A 16,416-nucleotide genomic window follows, 5' to 3' on the forward strand; every position below is an offset into this window, starting at 1 on the left:
ATAGAAGGTCACAAAAACACAGCTGATCTGCCGACTAAAATTCAAACATGAGCATCAGTGCTGGTCTCATGCGAGGCTAATTTACAACCAGGCAGAGCGCACATTTGCCCTGATAACTCCAAAGTCCCTGAACACACCAGTCGTACTGTGTTTAAACTGGTTTGTTTCCTGAACATCAGAGAATATGCATCACTAAGGAAAGTTTCCACTGACATCTGGCCCCAGCTGGGTCCTGACCCATAACCTGTTCTCATTCCCTTTTCATCAAATAGCTTGTTTACAGTCATGTGACCAGAAACTAGTGTTAGTAACCAGTATGATGTTTGTTGGTGGGCGGGGCTTAGCTGGAGGCGAAACAGTTCTCCACAGACATTAGCTAGCGCTAGCTAACAAGTTGTGTTGTCTTGTTTTAGACGATGGAGGAAGATGATGTGAGTGGTGCGTTCAGAAACACTCATTGTGAGTGTGGGAGCGCACTCTGACACAAACTGGAGCGTTGATAAATTGGGAGCGCTGTCTGAATGTAGCATTGGGTTATCCAGAGCAGCGCACTCTCAGAGTGGCAGAGCGCACTCTGGACACTCTGTCTGTGGAGACGGAGCAGCAGAGCGCCGAGCGGAGTGAATGTGTGATTAACTTAACCGTTGGTTCATTCATGTAGAAATATAACGCTGCGTTTCTTCCACCAACAGGGCTCTCATTTTAGTGTAGAGCGTCAGACTGAATTTACCAACGCACCATGTCAGGTCACTCACTCTCCGGGACCGCCAGTGTTACTTGAATAAGTAAACACTGACCAACGGGACCAGACTGGCCGACCCGTATGCTCTCACTCAGTGGATGGATGATGTCACAGGAAGCCAATCTTACAAAGGAGGACCACACTTGTTTGTTTTGCTATGGAAGCTAACGTTAGCTAATGTGCTAAAAAGTTAGCGTTGCAGAGAAATCCAATCTTCCTCTTAATCCCTCCCCAGTTTCTGATGAGGTGGACATGATAACCCTTAATACACATAACCTTATTCATCCCTACAACAGGAAATACTTTTTCCCTAACCTGATATGAAGTGTGCGCTGCACATGTGAGCATTTTTGATGATGGCCTCCGTCCAGTCCTTTGGTCTTATCACATTTAACCATAGTTGTCTTTGTTTTTGTTGATGGGCAGTGGCGGCTGGTTTTGAGCCATGACTCCTTCTATTCTGGCTCCCAATAACAAACACATTTTAACACTCCTATGGTGTCCTCCTTGACTGAGCTGTAACGTTAGCTAGCGCAGTGGTGCTAGGTGAGCAGATGCACACTTCCTTCTGCACAGGGATACAGTTGGCAGGTGTAGTTCAGCAGCAAGAAAATAGTTCCTACATCAAACTGCTCATAACAAGGTCTGTGCATTATTTTGAGTAACCAGGTCATGATTTCTGCAAAATAAACGTAACTGTTGAGTTTTGCAATTTTTAGTTATTTATTTTTTTTGGGTGATTTGAGCACCACAAGCTGAGAGTCTACCTCCATTATGTTGCAAAGACTTCAGTCATCTCTGCAGCTGGTATCTCCAAAACTCTGCAACCAAGACAAACCAAAATTACCTAGACACATAAGAAAGACTACAGGTAAGAGGAAAATATGTAGTGTATATGTAGAAAATACGTCTTGGGACCGAACTGTCCCTTTAAGACTCTTAAACCTATAAAACAGTAAAACAACATTGGGAATTATATCTGAGAAAAACACAAATGGACCAAAACACTCGGCCATTTCACATATTTTTATTTACAGATTAAGAGATCCAGACTTCCCTTTCAAAGATGGAATTATCAAGAAGTACATAAGACAAACAACGTCCAGTAATTTCCAGTAAAAGCTGAGCATTAGGCACTAGTGCAGAGTCCTGAAGTCAAGACAAAAACTGTAGCTACATGTTATATATCGTTTGCTTCAACACATTCAAAGATATGAATTTAACACCTTGAAATAAAAGTGCTGCAAATAACCAAACACACACATCTGAACACACACACATGACAGATATATTCAACATGACAGTTAAATACAAACAGCCTAATACACTGTGTTTAATGCAGTTTGGACAAATACTGATAAACTGTCGATACTGCGGGGCATCAAATGAAAGGACAGACTTTATTTTAGTGTCATTAACAGTGTTGAGACTTTAAAGGTAGCATGATAGAAATTATTTCATTTAGGAGACATTATCCATCCGTTTAATGAGGACTGGATCTTTACATTTTTACGTACACAGGGATGAATCATTCAGATATTTTGTCCTTTTCAAAAAAATCTATTAATTTCTAATTTTTTTTTATTTTAAGTGATTTATTAAAAGTAGTGAAAATCAAGATGGCAGATGTGTTATAAATATAAATGTCTACATCGAGGAGATGGTCACTGGTGAGTGCAATGTTTGGCATCAGTTTGACTGGTAGAGCGTAACGCATGGGCCACACTGCCTGTGTGAGCAGCGCTGCTCAGGCGCATTTGGAGGTTCAAAGTCTCCCCTGTTTTTTCCATGTAACGTGCGATTTTCAGCAAAATGGACAGTAAAAATTATCTTTTGATCATCACGTCGTCATCTTATCACCTGTCACTATAGTTTCAATGACAAGAAATATAAATATTTATCTTAACTTGACACTTCCTGTTTCTTTTCTTGGACGGCACAGTGGTTAGCATTGTCGGCTCATAACAAGAGGAGGGTGGGAGGTTGTCTTGGATGTCCCCTGCCTCTCGTCAGCTGGTATAGCCCCCCAACAGGATAAGTGGTTACGGGAAATGAATGAATGACCTCCTGTTTCTATTTCAAAATAAAAGCCCTCTGACAATGTTTCTATGGACAGAATGCTTTTGTTTACACAAGGCTTTTTATTATATATATTATAATATTTGCAGGATCGTGTTGTTGACAATGCAGCGGCTGCACAGCTCCATAAATAAGACAAGTACCGGCCTTTAATTTTTCGAAATACAGTAGTTATGGCAGCAGCAACCCTGCCTGTGTGAACACCACATGTGTGCGAGCTGCAGCAGTTCAGCGAGGTAGCTGTCACACACTGCTCACGCAGGCAGTGTGGTCCGAGTGCAACAAAGCCAAACTGTACAACGGTGTCAACCAGGTTCAGACTCCTCTCTGTGTTTAGGCAACAAAAGCACTTTGGTTAAGGTTTGGGAAAGATCCTAATTTTGGTTAAATGTTGTCAGTATGAGTGGATACTGTGTTACAGATCACCATTTTGGTGGAAAGCAAATGAAATACGTCGTCAACAAACCTAATACATTCAGATAACATTTTTGCGGCTTCCTACATGTAGGTACGTTAATTAGCAACACTTCCTCATTATGTTGACATGTTGTAATTCACTCAGCACTACATTTCCCTCAAAAACATTTTTGCTGTTTACATAAATGTTAATTAAAGGAAACAGATCTGTTAATATTGATTATCTGCTGATACAGTCTGATCAGACTGATTTACCTCAATGACAGCCACCCAGTGGAAACTAAAGCAACAACTTCATTCAACAGAAAAAGAAACGTTTGTGCCAAAGAAGCTCAATACACACAGTTAAAATAACAAAATACATAACATATCCAGTGCACTGAAGAGTTGACTACGAACTTTGGCACGTCTTATTTTTTTATGCGCTTTGATTCAATACTGACGGTCCTGGATTAAAACTATGAAGTCAATGAATATAGATCATTCATATGATAGGAATTAAATGTTAAACAGGAGAATCTGACTCCTGAAGCGATCAGCTAGATTGTGTTTCTGGAGAAGACGTGTCACTCTGTTGATTTTGTTGGGACGACAGAAACATTCAGTCCTCTCTGATCGTACAGTCGGGTTACAGAGTCATGTCACCATACCAGGAATTTAGTAGTCGATACCAATATCAGTTAAACTCTGTGATTCTCTGTACCAGAGATTCTCTGATACCAAATTCCATACCAATAATAAATAAACAATGAATCACATGTACTTTAGGATACGCTCCTTTATTAATCTTGCACTCCACCGCCATTTTGTAGCAAAAACACCTAAAATGACATACCCAAATTAAAATGACTGTAGCTTGTGAACCGCTCTGACTACATGCATGCATGAGGTCTTGCCAGAAAGAAAACTCCCTGAAGTTTCTTGTGAAAGTGTCAGAAACACTCTAGGTGATACAGAGACAGAGTAATGGGCCTCTGAAGTCAGTAACAAGTTGAAGATTTTGCCTAAAATAAAATAAAAAATGTGTTTGAGGATGAATAACTGTCTGTGGCTTCATCTGAGCAGGTAAATGACACTGTGGGGCTGTAGGCACACTATCAATGAACACTTGTTTCAAATTTGAAGAAGACTGCTCAAAGTATGACCATTCTACAGTGTTTTTACCATGAAAAGATCCAGGCGGAGCTCCAAATGACAAGTGGGTCACTCTGCTTCAAAACAGTACTATCAGTGATCAAACAACACTCAGCCAGCTTCAAACATTGTACCTTATTGAAATCAGGTGTGATTCCTGATTCCTTCCTGAATCTGGCAATACCAAACATCACATGGTTTGATGACGTAGTGTGCCTGGGAGAACGAGGACGTCGGCGTCCTGGCGGAGTTAGAGAGATTAAAAAACATATTAAATTTTATAATTAATCCCTGATGGTCCGCCTTGAACACAAAGTCGTAGTCTACGTGGGTTCATGACATTTTGTCAGTTTTGACTTGTACCATCGTGTTTTCAGAATTTTGGCATCGACATGGTATCAAAGTATCCGTTCTCGTGACATTTCTAGCAACAGAGTTGAACCCAACAAACAACCAAGTTTAATTTCAGACTCATGGAATTAACGGTGGTGACATTCGTAAAGAAAGGATCAGAATTTGATAGGTTTTATTTTTCACCAATACCAGTCGACTACAACGTGCCCAGATTGTGCCAGACAGCGACTCAGGACAGTTATAGTGCCATCATGTGGCCAGTGTTCAGGACTGACCTGATGGCTCCAACAAAGTCGGTGACAAGTCAAGTAAAGCAGAAATAAAGCTCTGGGTCAGATTCAGGTACGAGAGGGTTTGGTCTCAGTTTCAGGATCATGCAGAGCTCTAGTGGAAGGCTGTAGCTACTGCACATCTGCAGTTACTGAAGGACTAACAGGCACTCTCAAACTACATGTAGGGGTTAAACTGTACACGACATAGGCGACATTTACATGCTCAAAAATGTAACTACAGAGGCACCATGTGGAGAGAACAAGAGCTGTGATTGGTCAGTTTTGCTTAAAGGCGTATGAAATGAGGAAGCACCAAACCCCTGGCCATGTCTCTATTAATTATTCAATCTGATTGTTGTGATACTATTTTACAGTGACTTCTGTTCATTATCAAATGAAATAAATAAAGTAAAAATAATTTGGGGTTGAAAGTTGGCTGACCCACTTACTGTCCCTGATTTTATTGACTTCACTAAACATTTGGAAACAGTCTTTTCTGACCACGATCACGGCCGTGTGTGTTTAAACTGATGATGCCTTTGTAGCTTGGTATTGACAGAGACTGGTGTGACAGCTCGCCTGTTGGCAGGACACTGTTTGCATCCAGATGAGGGTGTTAGACATCACTCTGAGGTCAAGGCATTGTGGGTGACCCGCCCTCTGTCAGGGTCTTGAAATGGACAGACAGAGACTCTTCCTCTGGGTTCGGTGGACGTCTGTACTCCTCTCTGGTGATCAGGAAGCCGAGCAGCACCCCGAAACACACCAGCAGGATCCCCAAGATGTTGGCCAGCACCCCCTCTGGAACCAGCTGAGAGTAGGTCGACCTGGGCCCAAAGAAGGAGACACAGTCAGTGCGTGAGCCAAGTGTGTGCGACTCCTCTACGATAGGTGGAGATATGCCCCCTTTCAGCTTGTTAGTATTGGACCTTTTTCCTGTTGACCTATTACGTCACAGACCAAACAATGGACAAACAAGTTAGCTACGGTTAGCTAGCAGCTAACTGCTACCATGGTGGACAACTTTACAGCTCTGTACATTTGGTCCGTCCAAAAAGTCACGGCTCTGGATGTAGATTTCTCCATGTTGTTACCGGCTTCTTCTTCTCTTACACATTTAATGCTATTGGACTTCCGGGTCAAAGCCCGGGGCGGAAACTGTGGAGCATGCTCAGAGCGCCTCGGCCAGTTTGGGTCTGGAATATTTCACATTAAAAGTATTGTGACTGGCAGCGATGCAAATTTGCAACAGTAAAAACTGGAGATGTCAGGGCCACTAATTTTGCTTCTGACAGACTTACATGATGCTGAAGAGGAGCTTCTCCGTGATGCCGAGCAGGCAGCTCCCGATGGCCATAACCAGCAGAGCCAGACCGCAGAACACGTGAACGGGGAGGTATGAGGCTCGTAACCATGACGACGCAACAGGAAACAGGAAGAACACCAAACCCATGACCCACTGGGGAGAGGGGGTGAAAAGTTAGTTACTATTTGAGTCCACATAACACTTGAGATATACAATATTCTGTGTGTGTGTGTGTGTGTGTGTGTGTGTGTGTGTGTATACCTGTATGCAGAATAAGACTAAGGTTGCCATGCCACACCAACTGTGTAGAGAGTACATGTCTGGGATCTTTGCTGCTCGGTGGAAATCAAACACAGCTGCAAAACCTACACACACACACACACACACACACACACAGAGAAACAATAGGTATCTTTTTTTGTCCGTCTTTCTCGCTCTCAGACACACACATACTGTCATTATTCACACACACACTCCCCGTCTCTCACCGACGATGCTGATGATGAGGGCCAGCAGGTGAATGATGCCGTGAAGCAGCTTTACGTTTCTCTTCGCCTCATTTCGAAACACTCTGTACACCAGGATGGCTGCAGGGAGACACAACAGACCTTTTCACACAGAGGTGGCGCCACAGAGCTGCTACACAGTCCCTTCTTTACGACGGCGGCATCACGTCGCTCCAGACAGCATGATGACAACACAGGATCAAGTGAAGCGTAACATATATCACACACGTCAGCAGCGTTTCATAAACAATAACAATGACATCACATGTCAATAACAGTCATTTAGCGTCCCTGTGATATGGCAGCTGATCTCGTCCTCTGCTCGGAGGGTGAGGAGCTCCTGAACCTCACTGTTTGAGTTAGCTGCTAACTGCTACTGTTCTTCTTTGAGTTAGCTGCTAACTGCTAACAGCTGCTGTTCTTCTTTGAGGTAGCTGCTAACAGCTGTACGCTGCTTTTTAAATCTCCTGCGGTGGGTCGCACATGTGACATGTCATCAAACGTCACACCTGTCCCTCTGCTCGGAGGGTAAGGAGCCCCTGGACCTCACTGTTTTCACCTTTTCAGCCGCTGTTCTTCTTCTTTGAGTTAGCTGCTAACTGCTAACAGCTACTTTTTGAATCTGCTAGGTCGCACTGTGACGGCTCCTGAGCTGCTGTCGTTCACCTGTAACTGTTTTTCCCCTTCGTTACTGACTGCGTCACAGGAGTGCAGCACCTGATTCGAAGCACCTTGTTTGGTTTTCCTTTTGTTTCGCTTCACATCACGTTACACTTCACTATTTTTTCACTCACTCACATCTACATCACTGACTCACTACTGATTATCCACACTATGTAGTTCTTCTTTAGATGTTTGCTTTGTTACAATAAATACCTTCTTATCTAACACCACCCACTGTGTCCCTTCATGTATTTGTCATGGCTTGGACATCTTCCCGTTTGTGCCACAACTATTACGTACAGTAAGATTTGCTCTTCTGTATGCTTTAGACCTCGTCATGTGGTTTAGAATTTGTTTGTCTGGGAACGTTTGGGTCATTCAAAACAGTAGAAACTGTTTAAACAGCTGTGTGGGATCTGGTCCTTTTGTTCCTTTGTTTACCCTGGCTGCTGTGCCAGTTAGTCATTGTCTTCTCATATGTGTGCAAGCAGTGGTTTGAAGGAGAGGACAATGCATTCTGGGATAGCTTTACAGGGTTAGGAGTTCTGTATGGTTTTGGTTTTGTTAATGTGTCTTACTCTGAATTCGTGGAGAGTACACGTCATGGAAATGTGACACTCGTGCTGCCCATGGTCCTGTCCTGTTCAAGACAAGTGCTACAGAGAGCAGACAGCGCGTACACTGTGTTTTGATTTTCTCTGACTGTAACAAAACTCTGAAGTGAACACAGCTGCTGGTTGTGTAGAGTTTCAATCCTCTCTGTTCGCCACCTGTGCCAGCAGCTTCGCACCATTTCCACTAAGCAGCTTGACATTTTTTACAGTGTGCAGTGCCACAACAGTGTGTCTGATTCCAAAATATTGACCATGTGACGATCGCATGAGGCTTTTAAAAAGCTCACGTCTCATCATGATTCAGGCGTTTCAATACAAGTGTGGGTCCAGACTGTGGAGGGAAACCATCTGTTGTTAGATATATTAATGTGGACGTGGCCTGAAGCAACAAAAGCAGCAGAGTTAATCACAGCGAATCAGCTTTAACGTGTGTGTGTTTGTGTGTGTGTGAGAGGACAAACGTCCCCCTTGTCCTCCTGTAATGTCCAGCTGACCTTTGTTTTTATCGCTCTAATGTAATCCAGCTCTGGAGCAGACAGCTGTGAACCAGTTGAACTAATCTGGTTACAGTCATTAGTAAAAGTCCCCCGGGCTGCAGGCGTGAAGCAGACGGCAGAGAGAACAGCAACATCTGACTTTGTCACCAGGACGTGCTGCAGCGTGAGTACAATCTGACAGAACTCATCCCAGAACTAACGAGTTTAAATGCTCTCAGATCAGCTGACGAGATTTTATCCGGTCATGTCAAAGGAACACTTATTAATCATTTTTGGACTTTTTAATCAACATTTTTTGGACATTTCAGTGACATTTTTCGAGCATTTAATTAATAATTTTCAGACTTTTTAATCAACTTTTTTTGGACATTTCAGTGACATTTTTCGAGCATTTAATTAATAATTTTCAGACTTTTTAATCAACTTTTTTTTGGACATTTCAGTGACATTTTTCGAGCATTTAATTAATCATTTTCAGACTTTTTAATCAACATTTTTTTGGACATTTCAATGACATTTTTCAAGCATTTAATTAATCATTTTCGGACTTTTTAATCAATATTTTTTTGGACATTTCAATGACATTTTCCGAGCATTTAATTAATCATTTTCGGACTTTTTAATCAATATTTTTTTGGACATTTCAAAGACATTTTCCGAGCATTTAATTAATCATTTTTGGACTTTTTAATCAACATTTTTTGGACATTTCAATGACATTTTTCGAGCATTTAATTAATCATTTTCGGACTTTTTAATCAACATTTTTTTGGACATTTCAATGACATTTTTCAAGCATTTAATTAATCATTTTCGGACTTTTTAATCAATATTTTTTTGGACATTTCAATGACATTTTCCGAGCATTTAATTAATCATTTTCGGACTTTTTAATCAATATTTTTTTGGACATTTCAAAGACATTTTCCAAGCATTTAATTAATAATTTTTGGACTTTTTAATCAACTTTTTTTTGGACATTTCAATGACATTTTCGAGCATTTAATTATTTTTTGCCACAATGTGTTTTATTTTGAAAGTCAGTGACACCAGTGTAACCTTTGACCCAGTGGTCACATTCAGGACTCCAGCCATGACACTTTGCAGCCCGAGGATGAGGTGGCAGCCTACATGGAGTTCAAGACACCCAAGGAGGATCCTTTGGAGGTTTGATGGCAGATTTTGGTGCTTCAGTGTTGACTTTATTTTTCAGTCTCGGGGCTGCTGCTTGCATGGGCCACAAACTGAAATTGGGCCGCCACAAAGGAGCATGTGACTGATAGTTTAGCTTCATCTGAACAATATTCACTCCTCAGATTTCCTATCAGTTGGCTTCACACAACAGCTGGACGAACTAGAAGGTCCAGTTCGGCCTGATTTGCTGAAGCCTGGATTTAGTTTCTGGACAGACTGGGAGGACGCTTCCTGCTCTGTAGCTGAATAAGATGCTGCTCAGTTTGCTGACTGGCTCTTCCTGTGTCCCAAAAACACACACACTCAGACTGACATGTTCAATGATCCTCCTCTGTTTGAATCAGACTGACTGGGCTGGGGGGGGGTGGAGGCAGGTTGATGGAGTCTGGACAGCGTTAGCTTAATGCAACAGGTCAGTGCCTGAGGCTGAGGCACATGAGACACACACCAGCAGGGAAACCACAGCGTCCACGCTCTGACCTCCGCCTCACTCAATTTACAGAGCATCATCTGAAAATGATTTATCGTGACTGTGAATACAAACTGATGTTTGATCAGTCGGGTTTGATCTGAAGATATCAGCAACGTCGGCAGAGGGAAGATCACTTCCCGCAAAATTGAATCTGTTTTATGTTTTTAGCCACACTAATGGGGAGATGCTAAATATGACTTGAGATCCCTCCAGTGTGTTCTGGGTCTGCCCTGGGGCCTCCTACCAGTGGGACGTGCCCAGAACACCTCTAACAGGAGGCGCCCAGGAGGATCCTGGTCAGATGTTGAACCACCTCAACATGAAGGAGCAGCGGCTCTACTCCGAGCTCCCTCCAGATGTCTGACTCCTCCCCCTATCTCTAAGGCTGAGCCCAGACACCCTACAGAGGAAACTCATTTCAGACGCTTGTATCTGTGACCTCATTCTTTCAGTCACTACCCAGAGCTCATGACCATAGGTGAGGGTTGGGACGCAGATGGACCAGGAAATGAAAAGCTTTGTCTTCTGGCTCAGCTCCTTCTTCACCACGACAGGCTAACACAGCGCCTGCATCACTGCTGACACTGAGCCCAATCCATCTCACGCTCCATTTTACCCTCAGTCATGAACAACAACAACCCCAAGATACTTGAACTGTGTTAGGGTAGATTCAACAGATTCAATACGCCAGTTAGCCAGTTAGCCAGTAACTCCATGTTGGAAGAACGAATGATATTTATCGTACGGTAGCGAACAATAACACAAATAACTGCGAATCCCTTTAATAATCTTACCTAATATAACCACTTGTTTTCGTACCTCTGGACGTTAGCTCTTTGTTTACTTTCCTCACTTCCATTTCACTTCTCGTGCACTGAGCTGTGACCGCCAATCAGAGTGATTTCATTCAATGACAGGCTCCATCGTCTCCGATGCTGATTCGACATGTTGATTGGCTCCAAAAAAAGCCAACAAGGGCTGATAAGGGACGATGAGTGACAATGGTGCGGGACACACTGCAGGGCGACAGGCGCTTATCGACAGCCCGACATTAACCAACAGCTGACTGTCAGCCAGATGTGTCAGAGCATCTAGAGACATTTAATAGCATTGGTGGTGAGGATCCTTTTTTGATGTCGGTGAAGATGTTTAAAAAACTAAATGACAGGAAGGTGAAAGTGTTTAGTGAAGCCTGGATTAAGAACTTGAACAGGAATTGAAATCGTACCACACGTTGCATCGAGTGAACCTGGTGAGTGCTCTCAGCATCAGCTCAGTGAAAAGTTTCCTGTTGGTGTGAACTCACCGTCACCATGCAGGAAGACCAGTCCCAGCACCATGCACAGAGGGTGCAGGTTGAACTCCCGCGATGAGCCGTCCCAGGCGAAGCCCCCGTGGTAGTGACCCATCCACACGCCGGTCAGCACCACCGCCGCCAGACCCAGCACCTGTGACGCTCCCACCAGCCACGCCAACGAAGAGCGAGCGGTACGTGGAGCAGCGTCGTCCATGATCTGAGACAGAGACAGAGACAGATTACTGAGCGCTGCGGGGAGGACTGATCACTGAACTGAAAAGATGCAGAAAAATTGGTCCACGCTTTTGTTACCTCAAGGCTGGATTATTGTAACTCTCTATTATCAGGTAGCTCTAGTAAGTCCTTAAAAACTCTCCAGCTAATTCAGAATGCAGCAGCACGTGTACTAACAGGAACTAAGAAACAACATCATATTTCTCCTGTTTTAGCTTCTCTGCACTGGCTCCCTGTAAAATCCAGAATTGAATTTAAAAACCTACTGTTAACTTATAAAGCTCTAAATGGTCAAGCTCCATCATATCTTAGAGAGCTCATAGTGCCATATTATCCCACCAGAACACTGCGCTCTTAGAACGCAGGGTTACTCGTGGTCCCTAAAGTCTCCAAAAGTAGATCAGGAGCCAGAGCCTTCAGCTATCAGGCTCCTCTCCTGTGGAATCATCTTCCTGTTACGGTCCGGGAGGCAGACACCGTCTCCACATTTAAGACTAGACTTAAGACTTTCCTCTTTGATAAAGCTTATAGTTAGGGCTGGCTCAGGCTTGTCCTGTACCAGCCCCTAGTTAGGCTGACTTAGGCCTAGTCTGCCGGAGGACCCCCCTATAATACACCGGGCACCTTCTCTCCTTCTCTCTCTCTCTCTCTCTCTCTCTCTCTCTCTGTCTCATTGTGTCATGTGGATTACTGTTAATTTATCATGCTGATCTGTTCTGTACGACATCTATTGCACGTCTGTCCGTCCTGGAAGAGGGATCCCTCCTCAGTTGCTCTTCCTGAGGTTTCTACCGTTTTTTCCCGTTAAAGGGTTTTTTGGGGAGTTTTTCCTGATCAGCTGTGAGGGTCTTAAGGACAGAGGGATGTCGTATGCTGTAAAGCCCTGTGAGGCAAATTGTGATTTGTGATATTGGGCTTTATAAATAAAATTGATTGATTGAGAGTTTCTGACTATTCTGAGAATGTTTCTGATCATTTTTGAGATACAAACTCTTCACATGGTTTTTTAACGTCATACAGACTAAGTGGATAAACACTCCGCTCAGAGCTCCTTCAGGATGAAAACACACCCTGAGCCCACATCAGCTGTTTTTATCGCGTTTTCCATCAGCTGAGAAACAAGCGGCTCCAACATGACGGCAGGAAGTGTCGCACCGAGCTGACGGAGTTACGTGAGGACATGAAGACATGAATCTCTTCAGTCCTGTCTGCAGACTCATTATATCGTTCTAACATTATAAGCATGGGCTGTAATAATAATAATAATAATAATGATAACAATAATAATAATCATTATCACCTCACACCGCTGGTCACCTGTTACCCGTCACAGATCCGCGCTGTAACTCACTCCTCATGATTTGTAACTTCAGCTCGTGCCCTGATGACGTCATTAACATGAATGAAGCAGCTCTCAGATGAGAACATGAACCATAATAATAATAATAATAATAAAGAAGAAGAGTTTGATACTCACTGCGCTGCTGCAGGCTGAGCTCTGCTCCTCTGAGGAAGTCCTGGAGTCTGGACTCAGATCCGCCTTCCTCCTCCCTCCTCCCACTGTGCACACTGCGCGCGTGCATGTGTGGGTGTGTGTGCTTTGGATGCCCTCCTGAACAAACCCAACCCACGTGACCGCGAGACTGTGACGAGCAAATAAGAAAATGCACTCTCATAACCTGCTACTGTCATCATTATCTGAGCACTTGTGATTATTGTTAGTGATTATCATTATGATCATTATCCTTTTATTATGTTACCACATTATTATAGGCCTATGTAATAACATGGGGGGGGGTGACTACGTGGATTGATGACTAACAGCTCCAGTTTAAAGGTTTGTTGCCATGACAACGCTGACAGAGTAGGGAGGGGGATGGAGGGAGGAGATGGTGGAGAGATAAAGGAGTCTGTCAGTGAATCAGAGCGACTCGTTAGAGGACCAGCAGCTGATTTAATGTACAACACACACACACACACACACACACACACACACCACATTAACACACATATGTGCCATCACAGCTGCGGGATTGAGTCCTGAAACCTGCAGATGTTTTGGTGACAGAAGAAACACAGTGCGTGTGTTTGTTCATGCCCTGTGTCTCAGAGATTCTGGTCTGACATATTAATCTTTCCCCTAATCTATTTTAAAAAATTATTTAAAAAAAAAAAAAAAATCATTTTTAATTCATTCATTCATTCATTTCCCGTAACCGCATATCCTGCTGGGGATCGCGGGGGGTGGAGCCTATCTCAGCTGACACTGGGCGAGTGGCAGGGTTCACCTGGACAGGGTGCCAGACTAATATTTATTTATTTATCTATTTATTATTTTTAATTTAATTCTATTTTATTTCATTCATTTATTTATGAATGTATTATAATTTTATTCTATTTTATTTATTTGTAATTATTATTATTATTATTTCCTCAGCTTCATCGAGGTTGACTTTTATTCTGCTCTGTATTTTAATAGAAGAAACGTCATCTACAAGATGTCGTGTTTTTGCTCTACAAATGTTCAATAAAAAATGTAAAAATAAAATAAAATTTAATTAAAATAATGATGATAATAAAATAAAAAATGACTCACAAATTTGCAAGAAATTTGTAAAAAAAAAAATAAATAAATAAATAAATAAAAAGAAAGAAAAAAGAAAAGAAAGTTTAAAATGACCTAGAAAAAAGTGTTTAAAATTTTAATAATTCTGTATCATAATTGTAAATATATAATTTATAATTATAAATGTCCCAACCTTTTTACCTATTAATTCTTTGCAATTTGTGGGACATTTCTCATCAAGTTCGTTGCCTTTTCCCCTCATGTGTTTGAAAGTAATCTCACACATTATCTCAGGGCTCAAAGGAAAGGCGTCTTTTTATCTTATTTTATCCCACTTGTGTTTGTCTCAAAGGTGAAGTACAGACAAAGTTGAATCTGTCTTATGTGTTGAGCCTGAACACAGTAAGTGATTAAACTTCCTGGTTGAAGCACAACAGTGTTTTTGGCTGCAGCCTCCCTCTGTGTCCTCTGGAGGGCGCTGCAGACTTTAATACCTCAGCTGATGATGAGGATGAGGTGCAGCGCTCAGTCAGTGCAGCAGAGGATCAGCGGTGTTCAACCTGAGGTCTGAGGACCTGCCGAGGGTCTCAGAGGGGGACACAGGAAGACAGAGGAACTTCCTGTCTCAGTCAGACGCTCATCTGAAGTCTGATGAGCTCTACTCTAAACTCTAAAAATGTAATATATTACTCGTTGCTCTTTAACAAAAGTGGTAATATTACTTTACTTTTCCATTACACCCCATAAAACCAGTACCTGTGTATCTCCTCAAACTTCACATGTGTCTCTGTGTGAACGTCACAGTGACCACAGGTGAGTGCAGCTGAGGACAGACAGCTTCTTTTTACCTGGAGGTCTTCAGTTACCTGTGAGCGGTGTTTTCCCAGAGATCTGTCTGACAGACGGAGAGTCACTCATGGAGCAACATTTCATCCAGCACATATCCAACCACCAGCTTCATCACTTCTCTGTGTCTGCAGCTGTCCACCAGTAAAGTCCAGTTTGGCTTGTTTAGCCAGTGCAGAGCTACAGCCGACCTCTGCCGCCAAGGAGGGCTCACCTTTGGTGGGGTGTATTTCCTGGAGCTTCAGGTCATAGTTGGTGTTTCAGAGCAGAGGTTTGAGCACGTGTTTTAGTCCGACTTCCCGCAGCAGCAGAGTTCTCGTCGTCTTTCCGAACTTATTGGAAGTTTCCAGCTCCTTGTACCCTGTCCTTCAAACTGACACCATCCTGTGGCGTATCATACCACCGCGACAGGTGGCTTTTGGCGTCGGTATCTGACGTGACTTCGGAATGAGAACGGGCTGGTTCATGGTGATGAAGTGGCATGTGACACAGTGTGGTTCACTGACGTGTTTTTCACAGTGATGTGGACTTTTCAGGTCATTACATTTGTCATAGCGTTTCAACCCGACGCCGTCCTGTGGTGCATCACACTGCGAGAGAGGTTCCATCCAGCTGCGTTACAAACGGATTTGACAACATGTTATGTGTACGACCCACTGTGGGGGATTTAAAAAGTATCTGATAGCAGTTAGCAGCTAACTCAGAGAAGAAACTCATCTCTGTGTAAAAAGTGCTAATGTCTCTTCAAGGCGTTATTCTGCCTCACTGTGCTGTACAAATGGTACAGTCGCTGAACGGGGGGACAGGTGGTAACAACGCTGAGACAACTTGTGTGTAAAAGAGACAGTCAAGAGGGACGGGAGGGACAGGTGTGACGTTTGATGACGTGTCACATGTGCAACCCATCGCAGGAGATGTAAAAAGCAGCGTACAGCTGTTAGCAGCTAACTCAAAGAAGAAGAGAAGCAGCTGTTAGCAGTTAGCAGCTAACTCAAAGAAGAACAGCAGCTGCTAGCAGTTAGCAGCTAACTCAAACAGTGAGGTCCAGGAGCTCCTCACCCTCCGAGCAGAGGACGAGATTAGCCGCCACATAACAGGGACGCTAAATGACTGTTATTGACATATTATGTCATTGTTATTGTTTATAAAGAGCTGCTGACACGTATGTTACATGTCACACTAGGGGCTGATGCTGTTGTGTTACATGTCACGCCTCTTTTGAT

The 16,416-nt window shown here is 43.0% G+C and overlaps 1 protein-coding gene and 1 long non-coding RNA gene across 4 annotated transcripts in view; both read right to left on the reverse strand.

The window, feature by feature from the left end:
• Nucleotides 1-1,753: 1,753 nt before the first annotated feature.
• On the reverse strand, nt 1,754-13,341 carry LOC125879317 (transmembrane ascorbate-dependent reductase CYB561). 2 transcript variants are annotated; one of them, XM_049561152.1, is made up of 7 exons: nt 13,259-13,335; nt 13,082-13,162; nt 11,557-11,764; nt 6,793-6,891; nt 6,566-6,669; nt 6,300-6,457; nt 1,754-5,825 (listed from the first exon to the last, which is right to left on the reverse strand). In XM_049561152.1, exons 3-7 carry the CDS (start codon nt 11,759-11,761, stop codon nt 5,633-5,635), a joined length of 759 nt encoding a protein of 252 aa, XP_049417109.1. In that variant the 5' UTR covers nt 11,762-11,764; nt 13,082-13,162; nt 13,259-13,335; the 3' UTR covers nt 1,754-5,632. The 2 variants fall into 2 exon arrangements, with proteins under 2 accessions (XP_049417109.1, XP_049417108.1); XM_049561151.1 differs by lacking the exon at nt 13,082-13,162 and having other exon boundaries at nt 13,259-13,341.
• The window catches only part of LOC125879334 (uncharacterized), a 74,584-nt gene continuing 59,921 nt past the window's right edge, over nt 1,754-16,416 (reverse strand). For both annotated transcript variants that reach the window (XR_007447855.1, XR_007447854.1), the window contains exon 2: nt 1,754-4,059. This is a non-coding gene — a long non-coding RNA (uncharacterized LOC125879334). The remainder of the gene's footprint in view (nt 4,060-16,416) is intronic.

This window comes from Epinephelus fuscoguttatus, linkage group LG19, assembly GCF_011397635.1.
Source record: "Epinephelus fuscoguttatus linkage group LG19, E.fuscoguttatus.final_Chr_v1".
Taxonomy (NCBI): Eukaryota; Metazoa; Chordata; class Actinopteri; order Perciformes; family Serranidae; genus Epinephelus; species Epinephelus fuscoguttatus.